At 41.9% G+C, this 16,303-nt stretch overlaps 1 protein-coding gene across 1 annotated transcript in view; it reads left to right on the plus strand.

Moving 5' to 3' along the window:
• Positions 1-363: 363 nt before the first annotated feature.
• crfb16 (cytokine receptor family member B16) overlaps positions 364-16,303 on the plus strand; it is a 44,025-nt gene continuing 28,085 nt past the window's right edge. Inside the window, exon 1 of the mRNA XM_055646032.1 lies at positions 364-571. Within this exon, the coding sequence (XP_055502007.1) occupies positions 472-571 (100 nt within the window). The 5' untranslated portion in view covers positions 364-471. The remainder of the gene's footprint in view (positions 572-16,303) is intronic.

The following is a 16,303-nucleotide window of genomic DNA, read 5'->3' on the forward strand; positions in this document are numbered from 1 at the left end:
GAGATTTTTTGTTGTTGTAATACGCAGCACCAAATTGTAATTTGCAGCATTTGCCAATCAGATAGGATAATTGTTGGTGAATTGATTATGACATCATGCTGTTTTTTGCTGTAATGAGGATTCCATTTGTACCCTAGAGGCATCTGCATAACATCCTCCTACATGAACAATTCTTTTCTGTAATCAGGGCTGTTTGTAGTTATGAATAGCACGCAAAATGACTTGCCAAGGCTTGAGTAACAAAAATCCAGGAGTCAGAGCTGAGCAGGATACAGCACTAGCACAGAGTGTTGGAAACAAAAGAACGTCCAGTTAGAGTGAGAGTGCGAGAGTGCGAGAGGGAGAGAGAGAGAGAGAGAGGAGAGAGGGAGAGAGGGAGAGAGAGAGAGAGAGAGAGAGAGAGACAGACAGACAGACAGAGAGAGAGACAGAGAGAGAGAGAGAGAGAGAGAGAGAGAGAACAAGAAGAAAATGCAGGCCAAAAGGAAAGAGCACGAATCGAAATGGTTTTTAAATGTTATGGGACACGTCATGTTCACATCAGTCTTTCTGGTTTCAACATCAGGGAGAGGTAAGTGAATGTGGGTAAGAGATTGAATTACATTCTGGGTGTATATCGACCATCCTCTGGGTCACTGTATATCCAGGGTCTCCGAGCTGCCTGGAATTTATGTTTAGCATCTGTGTGAGAGCAAATCAAATTCCTTTTGTCCTCCATGTGAACCTGAAAGTTAAAGGAAGTTCAGGAAAACATAATTAATTGACTTGCAACTGGAAACAAATTTCAAACAGCAGTTTTCCAATGCTTTTGTAAGCATAAAACTGGCTGCTGTTATAAAATACTAATATTTGTGTGTGTAGTGGGTGTAAGCCACGCTGATCGAACCTTTCCTCTTTAACATGGGAGGTATGCAGAGCATACCATTAGTTCTGAATACACTGTAGGAATTGTTGGGTCCAAGATTTTATAAAGGGGATATATTCCCAAAATTTCAATTTATTACACAACTGACACTCCAGTGCCACTATCTCTCACTGTGCTCGCTGCTATATGAGAGCACTGTGTTAATATCTCTGCAGTTTGTCAGTCCACAGGTTGCTGTACAATGGACTACACTGCTAATGCAATATTGTCAGTATTGTCTTGCCTAAAAATTGGACATATTTACGAGGGTTCTTTAGTTTTTACTTGTTGGAGAGAAAGAACAAATGTGGTAACATGGTAAATTTTTGAAATACAGGTCAGAGCTACTGTGGTGAATGGAAAACCTACGGTAAATTATAATGTATGAAACGCCCAAGAGATCAGCCAGTGTCTATGGAGCAAGAAACATTGAATTAACTTTACAAATCTGGGTGGTAGGTTGGTTCAACCATTAGAGTTGCTGCTTCGTAGCTTTAAAGATCCAGCTTCAATCCTGTCAGCGAGTGTGTGTGGAGTTTGCATATTCTTATGATTGCGTGCGTTTCATTTGGGTACCCTGGTTACCTCATATTTCTCAAAGACACGCTGGTTGGTAGGTTAATTGATGACTGTGCCAGAACAGTAATCTTGTTCTCAACATTAGCAACAACTCCAGTTGCTTTCACGAGCATTAACCTCCTTGTCATCAAAGTAAGCTACAGGAAACGCTGCCTCACGAAGGCAGCTAATATCATCAAAGACCCGCACCATCCTGGTTCACGAGCAGCTTCTTCCCATTAACTATAAGGCTCTTGAGCCTCACCGCAGAACCCACCCTAGCAATGCACTACTATGTACTTTTTTATAGATTACGTAAAGTATTTCAGCTTGCACAATTATGGTCCTGTTATCCAGTATAACTAATAGTTTATGGTATTATTGTTTATTGCATAGTGTCTGTAAAGCTGCAGCAAGTAAGAATTTAATTGTTCTGTTCCCAGTGCGTATGACATTTAAACACTCTTGACTTGAATTATCCCCAGTGTGTAATTGAGTGGTAGAATCTGGGAGGAGTAGATGGAAATGTGGGTAGAATAGAATGAGCTTAATGTAGGATGAGTATAAATGGGTGTTTCCATGCTGTGTGACTCAATAAAAAACTACTCTCTGCATATATCAGGGTGGATTGTTGCTCATTTGCTCTTTTAATAATTCATCTGTTTCCTCTTTAAATATAATCTCACCTATACAACCCTCCAGAGTAGAGAATCCAGAGAATCACCACTCTATGCAAGATGTTGTGTCACACGTCAGAATTAAATGGCCGTCACCTTATCTGATAACTATGTCCCTCATTCAAGACTCTCCCACAAGTGTAAGCATCTTGACATCTGTGATCTCATGCCTCTGATGAAGTGCCGTCCCTTCTACCTACCGAGGGAATTCACCTCCATCATCCTGACCGCGGGCAGATGTCCATCTGGCACAGGGGGAGCTGCACGCCCTGGTCAACAAGCACCAGATGTTTTGTCCCGAGACATTTACCACCATAGCCGGGGATTTCAATAAAGCCAACCTTAAGAAATCGCTCCCTAACTTTCACCAACATGTCCCCTGCAGCACCAGAGGAGCAAACACCCTCGGCCACTGCTACACAACCATCAACGATGCCTATCGCTCTATCCCTCACCCTCACTTCAGTAAATCCGACCATATTGCGGTGCTGCTTCTTCCTGCCTACAGGCAGCAATTGAAGTGCGCACCCCCAGAGGTGAGGTCTGTACAGAGGGGGGGGGGGGGGGGGGGGGGGGGGGGGGGGGGGGGGGAACAACTGCAGGACTGTTTGGAGTCTGTAGACTGGGCAATGTTCAGGAACTCGGCAACAGACCTGAAGGAATATGCCACAGTCGCTACAGACTTCATAAAGAAATGTGTGGAGGACTGCATCCCAACAAAAAAACCTTCAGAGTACTTCCTAACCAGTAGCCTTGGATGAACCATGAGATCCACATTCTTCTGAAGACCAGATCCCAGGCATTCAACTCTGGAGATCCAGGGGTCTACAAGAAGTCCAGATACGACCTTGGTAGGGCCATCAAAAAGGCCAAAATGGACCTGCTCCAAGCTGGAGGATGATGGAAGTTCGGCAACTGTGGTGGGGCTTGAATGCAAACACCTCCTACAAGGCGAAATCAGGAGTCTACTCAAATGTCAGCGAAGCATCACTCCCTGACGAGCTCAATGTGTTTTATGCACGCTTTGATAGGGAGAATACTGATGTGCCTTCCCGAGCCCCCATTCGTCGTGATGGTATTTCGGCCACAGTCACAGAGACCGACGTCAGAAGATCCTTCAGAGGAGTGAATCCTCGGAAAGCGCCTGGACCTGATGGTATACCCGGGTGTGTTTTAAATCCTGTGCAGACCGACTGACTGGAGTTTTTATGGACATTTTCAACCTCTCACTTCTGAGGTCTGAGGTACCCACCTGCTTTAAAAGGGCATCAATAAAACTGGTGCCCAAGAAGAATAAGGTGATGTGCCCCAATGACTATCGACCAGTGGCACCAACGTCTGTGGTGATGAAGTGCTTTGAGAGGCTGATCATGGCGCAAATCAACTCATACCTCGACAAAAACCTGGACCCACTGCAGTTCGCTTACCGCCACAACAGATCAACGGTGGATGCAATCTCACTGGCTCTCCACTCCGCTCTGGACCACTTGGACAACAAAAACTCATATGTCAGACTGGTATTCATTGACTACAGCTCGGCATTTAAGACCATCATCCCCTCCTAGCTGGTTATCAAGCTCTCAGATCTGGGTCTCTGCGCAAACCTCTGCAATTGGATCCTTGACTTGCTCATTCACGGATCACAGTCTGTCCGTATTGGTGGAAATGTGTCATCGTCGATAACAATCAGCACGGAAGCACCTCAAGGCTGCTGAACTCAAGACTGCTGAGCTAGACATACTGTGAACTCCATCATCAAGTTCGCCGTCGACACCACTGTTGTGGAACGTATATCTAATGGGGACGTCAGAGTATAGAAGAGAGATCGACCGATTGACCAAATGGTGACAGCACAATAACCTGGCTCTCAACACCAGCAAAACCAAAGAACTGATTGTGGACTTTGGAAGGGGTAGGATGTGACTCACAGTCCTATTTATATCAACGGGTCGATGGTGGAAAGAATCAAGAACTTCAAATTCTTAGGCGTGCATATTTCAAAAGATCTCTCCTGGCCCCAGAACACTGATGCAATTATAAAGAAAGCACATCAGTGCCTCTACTCCCTGAGAAGATTACGGAGAGTCGACATGTCAAGGAGGACTCTCTCGAACTTCTACAGGTGCACAGTAGAGAGCATGTTGACCGGTTGCATTGTGGCTTGGTTTGGCAACTTGAGTGTCCAGCAGTGGAAAAGGCTGCAAAAAAGAAAACACGGCCCAGTCCATCATCAGCTCTGACCTCCCTACAATCAAGGGGATCTATCGTGGTCGCTACCTCGAAAAGGCTGCCAACATCATCAAGGATCCACACCATCCTGACCACACACTCATCTCTCTGCTGCCATCAGGTAGAAGGTGCAGGAGCTTGAAATCTGCAACATCCAGGTTCAGGAACAGCTACTTCCCCACAACCATCAGACTATTAAACACAACTTCAAACAAACTCTCAACTGTAACAGCCTATTGCACTTTATCTGTTTATTTATGTGTGTATATATATATTCTACAGTACATGGACACACTGATCTGTTCTGTATTTATGCCTACAATATTCTGTTGTGCTGCAGCAAGCAAGAATTTAATTATCCTATCTGAGACACATGACAATAAACTCTCTTGACTTGACTTGACTCTTATCACTCGTCCCTCCTGATTGCAAATGTTAGAATTTTTTACACACTATTTGAAACTACCCATTAGATATCTTTAGGATATTTACAGTGTCTTCTGCAACAGGGACAGATGCAAAACATTGATTTCTTGTTTCACATTATTAATACCCCGTCCCTCATTCTCTCACAATCAATTTTCTCACTCCTTAACTTTCCACTCTCTGGTTGCTGGCTCTTGTAAAATGGCCTGTCCATTTCATCTTTCTCCCGGGAACCTTTACGTGGAATAAGTTTCTGCTGAGTGTTAAGGACTAGTTTTGTAATTATCTGCCACTGCTGATCCACTGACTTAATTCATAACCAAGATTTTCAGTCTACTCCAGACAACAAAATCTTGATATCGTTGGTATAGCTCTGATTTTTGAAGACATTGGTTATAGACCCTTGGGATTATACCTCGGATTGTATCCGGAATTGTTACTATATTGTGGTCACTGTTTCCCTGGGGATACTTACCACAACATCTTTTATTAATCCTTCCTCATTACAGTTGACCTATTCTAATATAGGCTGTACTTGAGTAGATTGTATACCTACTGCTTGAAGAAACAATCCTTGATGAACTTCAATAATTCCTTTTACATGTTCCCCTTGCCAATGTGATTAGTCCAATCAATGTATATATTAAAATCACTTAATTTCTATTTATGCATGCCTTTGATATTTCCCCATTCATGCTTTGTCAGATTAAAAAGCACAATGTTGGGGGAGGGGGGTTATAGACCACTGCCAGCCATGTCTCCTTTCCCCAGCTTATCATTATTTCCCCCACACTGATTCCACATCACTATCCATTACACCTATATCACTACTGACTCCCATGCTAATACCTTCCTTGATTAACAATACTTCCTGACCCCTTTGGCCTTATTTGCCTGAACATTCTATAACTTGAAATGCCAAATTCCCAAACTTGATCATCCTGCAGCCACATCTCTGTAACAGGTATTAGATCAAGCACACCTGTTGTTATTTGTCAAGAGAGTCAAGACTGTTTAAATGCCATTTGTACCAACGATGGGACAATGAAATTCTTACTTGCAGCAGCATAACAGGCCTGTAAACACAATACATAAATAATATATAATAAACAAAAAAAATCAATAAATTAACAGCCACAATAATAGTGGATCTCTGGCTTTCCCCTTCTAAGCTCAACAATCAGCTGCTTGGTCATGTTGGCGTTGAGAGTAATATTGTTTTTCTGGCACCGTTCAATTGTGCTGTCGACTCATCTACTTTATTACAAATGCTGCATGCATTCAGCCAAAAAACCTTACACTTTGACTTTTTACACTCTTTAATTACTCCAGGTTCATTGTCTGTTGTACATCTTTGCTTATATTTCCTGCCTCTGTCCGTCTTGCTTTGATTTCCGTTATCCCACTCACTACCCTGCACCAGTACTCTCTCATTTCTTTTTGATTTATTCCTTCTGATATTTAATGGGCTTTAAAATAAACATACCAGTTGAGGCCCAGTATATTGTACACATACGAGACTTCATCAATGAGCGAGTTCGGTATTTCAACTGCGCATGGCCAGGTCATAGGTCATTCGCGATAAACATTCTCACCAGATGAGCTGCTGCATGTATACAGACCTGCGTTTCATCTGTATTTTCCAGTTTTGCTGCTTCGAGGTAAGAAAATACTGCTTTCAAAACTATTAACTCGGTGTATTTATGGTTCATTTGTACAAAACTACGATGATTTTTTTTGTTTTATTGCTTTATGTTTGTGTGTTTTATTGCTTTATGCTTCGGAGCATATAACTGTTATACCAGTGTCTCAAACTAACTGCAATGTTCAGTAGACATAATATTGCTTTAACCCATATTATGTCTACTGAACATAGCAGTCAGTTTGAGACACTGGTATAACAGTTCTGGTGTAACAGGAACTGCTCATTGCAGTGATTGGTGTGCCTGGTAAGAACTTCGGCAAATTAACTTTTATAGTTTTCTGTGATATATTTGGATTCGCTCACTCCTTTTGGTATAGTAATGTAACTTTATCAATGGCAGTATGTAGGACATCGGCAGTAAGTGCAGTGATCATTCAGGTTGCTTTGTGTTTTATTTTTTAAATTCAGCTGAAAATAAACAAACTGTTGAAACAGATTCTCACTCTCGCTACTGCTGTTGCAGTCCCAACCCTTGTGGCTCCATCATCTACATGCCGCTGGAAATTAAATCTCCCCCCACACTCCTCCACTCTCTCCCTCACACTCCGTATGAACAGCCACCCGCTAGAATAGGCGGAATGGTCCTTTCTTTTGTTAATCCTGCCCACAATCTCTGGCGGGGCCGGTTTCACAGACTTAACCGTGACCGGTCGCGTTTAACCAGGGCCCTGGGAACTCGGCATTGATGGTGACGAGGAGTGTTCCAGGGGGAAGGCAACCTAGAATCCGGCAGCAGTGTGGCTCAGTTAATGGATTCATTTCACAGTGAGTTCAGTTCAGAAAGAACACATGCCGGTAGATCCGTGGCAACTGGTTCACGAGATCGATCCAATTATTGACCAACTGGTGGTGGAAACCCTCTGTGACAGACTCCACAGTGAGACGAGTCCACAGGAGCAGGTGTTCACTCTGATCAATAACTCAGGCACAGCGAACTTCACAATGTAAAACCAGTCAAAATCATCCCGGAGAGCTGCCTTGGCCAAGCACTGGGACAACTCTGGGCAAGGTCCCACTGAAGGCAAGAACAACATTCTAGTCACTAAAAAAATATGCCTGCAGGCCAGATGATTTCTGGTTATGGGCTGGATCTGGCCCGTGGACCGTAGGTTGCCGATCCCTGCCTTAACGGTAGATTCACACCACCTGTAGGTGAAGCATCAGGCCACATCACACAATATGCACAATGTTTACATATTCTATTGTGCTGCAGCAAGTAAGAATATCATCGTTCCGTCCGGGACATATGACAATAAAACACTCTTGACTCGTGACTAATGGCAAAATGCACTGACTCATTTATCTGACATCGAACAAAACGAGAAGTGTATTGAAGATTACTCTGACACGCCATTGCATTGTCTTGTAATTGCAAGAATGTTCACATGTAAGCATGTTAACATTCTTACAACACCACAACTTTTTATCAACAATCAAAGAATATGCACGGTGGGTCAGAGAGGTGGACAAAAGTATGAGCGTTGACAGCGGAAAGAGATGTGCAGAATAATCAACAGCCCAATTGAATGAAACAGCTTTTGAAAAGGAGTTTAAAAGATTCCAAAATGAGAGATGTTTAAAAAATAATGAACTTGCATTATGCAATTCTGACACTTCCTCTGGTTACCCTAAAACCCCTTGAAGTGATTGGCGTCCCTGTTGTAGTGTAGGAAATGTGGTGACCAATGACTACGTAGCAAGTTCTCACAAACAACGAGCAGATCATATGTTCAGTGCCATTGGCTAATGTGAGTATGGCATGGGTAAATGAAAAGCCCTTCTGCCAATGTGCAGTGGTGGGAAGAAGGAATGCACAGCAACTCAGAGCCAGATTAATGACATTTTAGGAAATGCTGGTGGAGGAGATTGGTGAGGTTGGAGTAGATGTAGTGCCAAGGCAAGGATAGTAATCTGTCAGGGAAATGGGTTGAACCGCACTTATTTAGTTGTTATCCATCTGGGACTGAGGTATAGATTTTAACTTCTCATCCCTGACAAAACAATGTGAAAGATGGCAATAGTTAAAATCAGGCCAAAAATAATTTGCGTTGTATGTGTACATCTATCATAAATATATCAGTCATTTTATCTGTCAGTCTATTATCCATTCAACAGCCATCATCCATCAATCTATCATAAACACAATTTCATACTTATCATCTATCTGTTTACACCTAGAGTCATATTACTATTCATCTATTAATATTAATTTATTTACATAACTTTCATGTGATCTTCTGCCAGCAAATATCTATCCAACTACCTTTTCATCATTTGATAATCTATCTTTACCTAAATAAATTGCCTGAAATTTCTTTCGACCTCCTTCCAGTAACTAGATTTTGGCTCAATTTTGTAACATTGTGACATTGAAAGGACGTCTCAGGGTTTTCATGTGATAGTTACCTCCAGAAGTGGAACTAGTTATTTCACAATCCTCTGAAATAAGTAAAACCTACCATTTCAGATTGTTCTGGAATGCATATTTCATGTTGTTTCAAATAAAATCTCATCCTTAAATGAACCATGAGCATATCGAAGCTAATTTTAAAATAATTTATAAGATTAAATGGAGCATTTGTGCTTTGCATGTTGTTCTTTATGAGGCTCAATCTTAGACTTTTTGCCAAGGAGCCATGTGGTAGTAATTTGCTTTGTGTTTCCATGAGGAGATTGTAAGATCTCCAGCTCTGTCAATGTCTATCCACTGGGAGAAGGGAATGGCAGAATTGTGTTAATCCCACCTCCTGCCTTTCCTCTCTACAACTGGAAATAAATGATGGGAAGGTAGACACAAAATGATGGAGTCACTCAGCGGGTCAGGCAGCATCTCTGGAGAGAAGGAATGGGTGATGTTTCAGGTCGAGACCCTTCTTCAGATCAAATGAATGAAATGAACTAAATGAATAAATGAAAGGATCCAGTTGTGCTCTGTGCCTGACTACCACCAAAGGAAGGATTAGGGAAGAATTTACTGTCGGTATGGCCACTCTGGAAATGTTGTGAAAACTTAGAACAACAGCATTAAATGTAAGATGGTCACTAATGCAGAAATAATCTCTGCACACAAAGTGTAGAATATGGACATCACTAACCCATTAGTTAATGAGACTAATACAACAGATGGATTTAAGGAGATCTGTGCATGTGAAGCTTTAATCAGAGAGATGATAAAATCCTTTGAAAGTAAGATCCAGAATTGTGTATGTTTTGGGTCTGAATACTTTCTGAAGGCACTGTATAATGTGGGTGTGTGAAGAGTTAGGAGCTAAATTAAAAAGAAGATCCTTGCGGGTCAAGCACATTCAATTTGTCACAGAAAGCAAGGAAGGCTTACATTTATGATCATCCCATAGCACAATACAGAGTATGACATGTTGGTTACACAAAAAAGCTGGAGAAACTCAGAGAACTCAGAAACTCAGAGAACTCAGAAACTCACGATACAGAGTATGACATGTTGTTCAGTTCAGTTCCGTTTTATTTGTCAAATGTAGGTTAACACAGGGTCGACGGTACAATGAAATGTGTTTGACAAGACAACGGGTCACTTCAGCAATGATGTTACAAGAATAAAATTAAGATTAAAAAAGATAAGATAAAAGTGACATTGGGAGGTAAAAGATAATAATAAATAAAATAATCAACAAAAAAGATGTGTTTATGAGTTCAGAAGCCTGATGGCATGATGATAAAAACTGTTTTTAAGTCTGGTGGTGCGTGTAGCCATGCTCCTGTACCGTCTGCCTGACGGTAACAAGGAGAACAGTCTGCGTGCTGAGTGGCTGTGGTCCTTGATGATGCCTTCCGCAGGCACCACCTGTGGAAAATGTCCTGAATGGCCGGGTGACAGTTGCCAATGATGCGCTGTGTTCTGTAGTGATTTGCAGTTGGGGGCAGACCAGTTCCCGAACCAGACTGTGATGCAGCCCGTCAACAGACTCTCGATGGTGCAATTGTAAAGGTTTGTGAGGATGCTGCCGTTCATGCCAAACTTCCTCAGTCTTCTCAGGAAAAAGCCGCTGGCGGGCTTTTTTAGTTATTGTGTCCATGTGCAGTGTCCAAGAGAGATCCTCAGTGATGTGCACACCGAGGAACTTGAAGCTGCTGACCCTTTCAACCTCAGCATCACCGATGTGGATGGGGAGGTGACCACTCCCCTGCTGTCTCCTGTAGTCCATGATCATCTCTTTAGTTTTGCTGACATTGAGAGAGAGGTTATTTTCCTGGCACCAGCTGTTTAGTGCCTTTACCTCCTCTCTATGGGCCGTCTCATTATTTTCTGTGATGAGGCCCAGGATGGTCGTGTCGTCAGCAAACTTTAAAATGATGTTGGAGCTGTGCTTAGCAGTACAGTCATGCGTGAACATGGAGTACAGGAGAGGACTGAGCACACAGCACTGTGGTGCGCCTGTGTTGAGGATCAGTGAGGAAGAGGTGTGGCTGCCAATGCTCTCCACCTGGGGCCTGCCCATCAGGAAGTTGAATATCCAGCCGCAGATGGAGGTCTCCAGTCCAAGATCAAGGAGCTTGGGGACGAGTTTTGATGGAATGATAGTGTTGAATGCCGAGCTGTAGTCAATGAAGAGCATTCTCACATATGTATTCCCTTTGTCCAGGTGGGTGAGCGCAGTGTGAGTTGCCATGGTGATGGCATTGTCCGTGGCCCTGTTTGGCCTATATGCAAACTGAAGAGGGTCCAAGATTTCAGGGAGAGAGGAGTCGATGTTAGTTTTGACCAGTCGCTCGAAGCGCCTCATAATGACTGATATCAGTGCAACAGGACGGTAGTCATTTAAACAGGAGATTAATGGTTTATTTCGAACAGGAACAATAATGGATGCTTTGAAGGGGGTGGGAACCACAGACTGACCCAGGGAGAGGTTGAAAATGTTGGTGAACACCTCTGCCAGTTGATCAGCGCACGCCATGACCTTTTTGTTGGACCGCCTCACGTCTGCCGTTTGTAGGGTTGATGAGGTAGTCTCCCTGCACACCTGTGGACTCGTGGAGGGTGCTGTGTTTCCGGCATCGAACTGGGCATAGAAGGTGTTAAGCTCATTCGGAATCGAAGAGGTAGGCTGGACAGTGCTCCTGTTTTTCCCGTTGTAATCCGTGATGCAACGTAATCCACTCCACATGCTTCTGGGGTCAGAGCTGTAGTAATTAGATTCCACTTTGTCCCTGTAGACTCTCTTGGCTTTCCTGATGGACTTCCGGAGATCATATCTGGCTGCGTTGTTGGTGTAATTCTTGAAAGAAACATGGCACTAATATGTGCACAAGACGCTCCCACACACAACATGATAATGAACAGATAAACTGATTTAATGATAATGATTGAGGACTAAACTACTTGCTATTTACTGAAGATCCTATCATCTTCAAAACAGCAATGTGGGACAAATTATATCCACCTGAAATAGTTTAATGTTCGAAGTGAAAGATGATGCCGATGACACTGCAGCATTCCTGCTGTGAATGATGAGAGTTTTATGAATTATCTTCCAAAGTGAGTTCACTACTCTTTACCTCTGACATGGAAATAGTAACAAGAATTCTTAAGGGGTTGGACAGGCTAGATGCAGGAAGATTGTTCCCGATGTTGGGGAAGTCCAGGACAAGGGGTCACAGCTTAAGGATAAGGGGGAAATCCTTTAAAACTGAGATGAGAAGAACTTTTTTCACACAGAGAGTGGTGAATCTCTGGAACTCTCTGCCACAGAGGGTAGTCGAGGCCAGTTCATTGGCTATATTTAAGAGGCAGTTAGATGTGGCCCTTGTGGCTAATGGGATCAGAAGGTATGGAGAGAAGGCAGGTACGGGATACTGAGTTGGATGATCAGCCATGATCATATTGAATGGCGGTGCAGGCTCGAAGGGCCGAATGGCCTACTCCTGCACCTAATTTCTATGGTTCTATGTTTCTATAATGGCTTATGGCTAACGGACTGACAAAGGAATGAGTGGTGCACCTAGTGGAACGGACACCGATACAGAGGCAGGACTAAACAGACACCGATACAGAGGCAGAACGGGGATGAGCCGCAGAAGAACTGTATTGGAAACAAGGTTCGAACGTGAAAGATAATTGTGGCTGAATAGAAAACTTCAATCTAATGTCATGGAAGAAGAGAATGCTGCAAGTTAAAAATATATATAAATAATCAAGAAAAGAAGAAAAAAACAATCTAAAGGAAGAAATGTGGACAACACAAATGACCATAGACTGAATAAATCCATACAGTATTAAATTCGAAAAACCACTAAAAACAACGTGAAAGGAACTATAAATTACAAAAAGAGCACAATATTTTTTCATTGAAAATAAAAAGACCCAGAGCAATAATTTGTGGAGAGACTGCAGCAGTGAAGTGAAGTGCATCCTCATCGGGAACAGGACTGACAATACATAAAAATGCTGAATGATTTAATAAAATTAATCTTGGTAGAATATTTCATATTTGCTATTTTTTTAATTTAACTTGAAATAACCAAGTTGTAAAACTCAACAAAAAGTTCATAATTAATAGTGTAGTTGAAACTGAAATCAATTTCATTTTCATTATTGGCCAAGAGTTAGAGATAACATATATCACAAACACAAGGGTTTCATCAAAATAGTTGTAATTCTCTAAAGGAGAGAATGGTTTATACGCTGGTATTATTTATGCGTCATAATTTACAGTAAAAATAGCTATTTTTAGATGGAAGGTTGTGGAAATTCATGAGTTCCAAATTAACAAGCAACAAAAAATGGATGTAATTAACAATATCATAGATGCAGAATCCTTGTAAATTTGATTTAAAGTGCAATACATAATCAATTAGGAGAAGAAATATGTCGGCATGCCTGTGAAGTGATCAGAAACAAAACAACAATCACAGGAGATTCCAACGACTGTTAAATAAATTGGCAGGAGAAGAACAAAATAAAATTAAGCTTTTTCTATTTATTGTCAGATTTTTTTTAAAGAGGCATATAGTCATAAAGTTCTGCAGCACAGAAACAGATCCTTCAGTCCTATGTATCCATGCCGAACAAGTTGCCTAACCGAGCCAAAGCGACCCGTCTGCTTCTGGCCCATATGCCTCCAAATCTTTCCTCACCCTATATCTGTCCAAATGATAGGCACCACCCTCTTTGCGAAAGTTTGTCACTTGAGTCCCTTTTAAATCTTTCCTCTCTCGTCTAATACCTGTGCCATCTGACTGCTGATCACCTTATCTACGCCTCTCATAATTTTAGACACTAGACAATAGACAATAGGTGCAGGAGTAGGTCATCCCACCCTCAAGCCAGCACCGCTGTTCAATGTGATCATGGCTGATCATCCACAATCAGTATCCGGTTCCTGCCTTCTCCCCATATCCTTCTCCCCATATCCCCTGACTCCGCTGTCTTTAAGGGGCTCTTAAAGATCTCTCAAGCTCTCTCTTGAAATTATCCAGAGAACCGGCCTCCACCGGCAGAGAATTCCTAACAGGAATTCCCAACTCTCTGTGTGAAAAAATATTTCCTCATCTCCGTTCTAAATGCTTTACACCTTATTCTTAAATTGTGGCCCCTAGCTCTGGACTCCCCCAACAACGGGAACATGTTTCCTGCCTCCAGCATGTCCAAACCCTTAATAATCTTATCTGTTTCAATAAGATAACCTCTCATCCTTCTAAATTCCAGAGCATACAAGCCCAGCCACTCCATTCTCTCAGTCCTTCCTCAAATTAGGGGACCAAAACTGCACACAATACTCCAAGTGTGGTCTCACTAGGGCCCTATACAACTGCAAAAGGACTTATTTGCTCCTTTTATATACTTGTATAAGGTCCATGGAAAAAAAGACCCAGCGTCTCCATTTTATCCTTATGCTTGAAACCACCCAGACCTGGTAACATCCTTGTAAATCTTTTTTTGCACTATTTCCAGTTCAATTATATTTTCTCTGCGTAAGCTCAATCTTGCAATAGGCAGAACAGATGGGCCAAGAGTAGGTGATCTTGGAATTACTGTTCACAATATTGTAATGCTCAAGATTAGGATTAAGAGTGACTAATTAAAGTAAAGAGGAAGGTAATTGATTGCAAATGAGCAAATATCAAAGAAACAAGACTGGAATTAAATGGAGAAAGCCTTGGTAATCTTAAGAGCGAAAAAGCAGTGGGAAATCTATGAGGTTAATCAATAGAGTTTAAGAGAATTGCATTTTGCTGAAAGAAGCAAGCTAATTACAGTGCAATCTCTATAAAAGGGAAGATCAAATCCAATGTGAACAATATTTACATAGATTCTCAAGGAATGAATAACAAAAGGAATTCAAAGAATAAAAGTTAAAAGCAACAGGAAATTATAAAGATATTTTAAAGTAACAAGGACAATTGCAGTAGGAATATGACTAGTGAAGGACAAGAAAGAGAAGTCAAAACCATTGAGATAGAAATGCCAAATGGATGGAATAATTACTTTGCTTCATGTTTTGCAGATAATACAACAATAATTTCTCCAGCAAACCTTAAAATTCATATTACTGCATTTGGAAAATAATTGATGTGGTAGCAAAATTCGTAGGTAGTCTGAACCTGCATATGCTCATAGGGAGGGGGCGACAGGGGGAGGAGGAGCCGGCGTGCTTTGTTACTTTGTCAGCTCCATCCGTGGCTGCTATTTGTATACATTGGGGGTCCAAGCAAAGAAGTTCACTGTGCCTAGTCACATGTGACAATAAAGTATTCTATTCCATTCCATAAAGTATTCCATTCCAAGGGATTTGGGAAGGGGATGGCAGCAATAAAAAATCACTTATGCAAAACCCTACAGAGTAAAAGGTGAAGACACTGATCAGACAGAGGTAACATTGTGCATAAAAATATAAATTGAATGGGACCAAGGACTGAAACCTGTGTTGCTTAATACCAGTGATAGTAATGATATTGGAATATGCACAAGAAGAATTTACAAGGAGAGCAACAAGACACAGAACATAACCATATAACCATATAACAATTACAGCACGGAAACAGGCCATCTCGGCCCTACAAGTCCGTGCCGAACAACATGTAATAACAAATGGTCAGCATGGGCCAATAAGTATCACAGCTTCCAATTCAACAGGAATGAAGTCAGTAGGATGCTTCCCATTACTTTTACCATCAAGATAGACAAGGTGAGCAGCCACAAGGGAATACCATCATCTGCATGTTCCTCTTCAAGTCTCACACGTTCCTGATTTGGAAATCTATCAGCATTCTTACTTAGTCAAAATCCTGAAGCACCTACCCACTTGCACAGAGGGAGTATCTTGATCTGAATGACTGCAGCAGTTCAAGACTGTGGTTCACTTGGGCCTTCTTAAGGACAATTAGAGATGTACTATAAATGTTGGCCTTGCTGACAACACCTAGGCCCCAAATGTGAATTGAAATAAAAGTATATAATTTGTGTATATAATATAATTTCGGCCCGAAACGTCGCCTATTTACTTCGCTCCATAGATGCTGCTGCACCTGCTGAGTTTCTGCAGCATTTTTGTGTACCTTCAATCTTCCAGCATCTGCAGTTCCTTCTTGAACACATATATAATTTGTGTGTTGGCAGGTCCCATATACTTGCTATATCAGTGCTGAGATATTTTTTGACGTGCAACCTGGAATGTAGCTCAGCCTTGGTAGCAAGACTTGCCCACAATCATTCTGCTCAACAATGAAAAATCCAATACAAGTCTGTGCTCTGCCTTCTATATACTCAGTGCCTTCCCATTGAGCTACACGTCTAGCTTATGGTACGTACTCTTAGTGGGACTTGAAATC

The sequence above is a fragment of the Leucoraja erinacea genome, chromosome 14, assembly GCF_028641065.1.
Source record: "Leucoraja erinacea ecotype New England chromosome 14, Leri_hhj_1, whole genome shotgun sequence".
Classification (NCBI taxonomy): Eukaryota; Metazoa; Chordata; class Chondrichthyes; order Rajiformes; family Rajidae; genus Leucoraja; species Leucoraja erinaceus.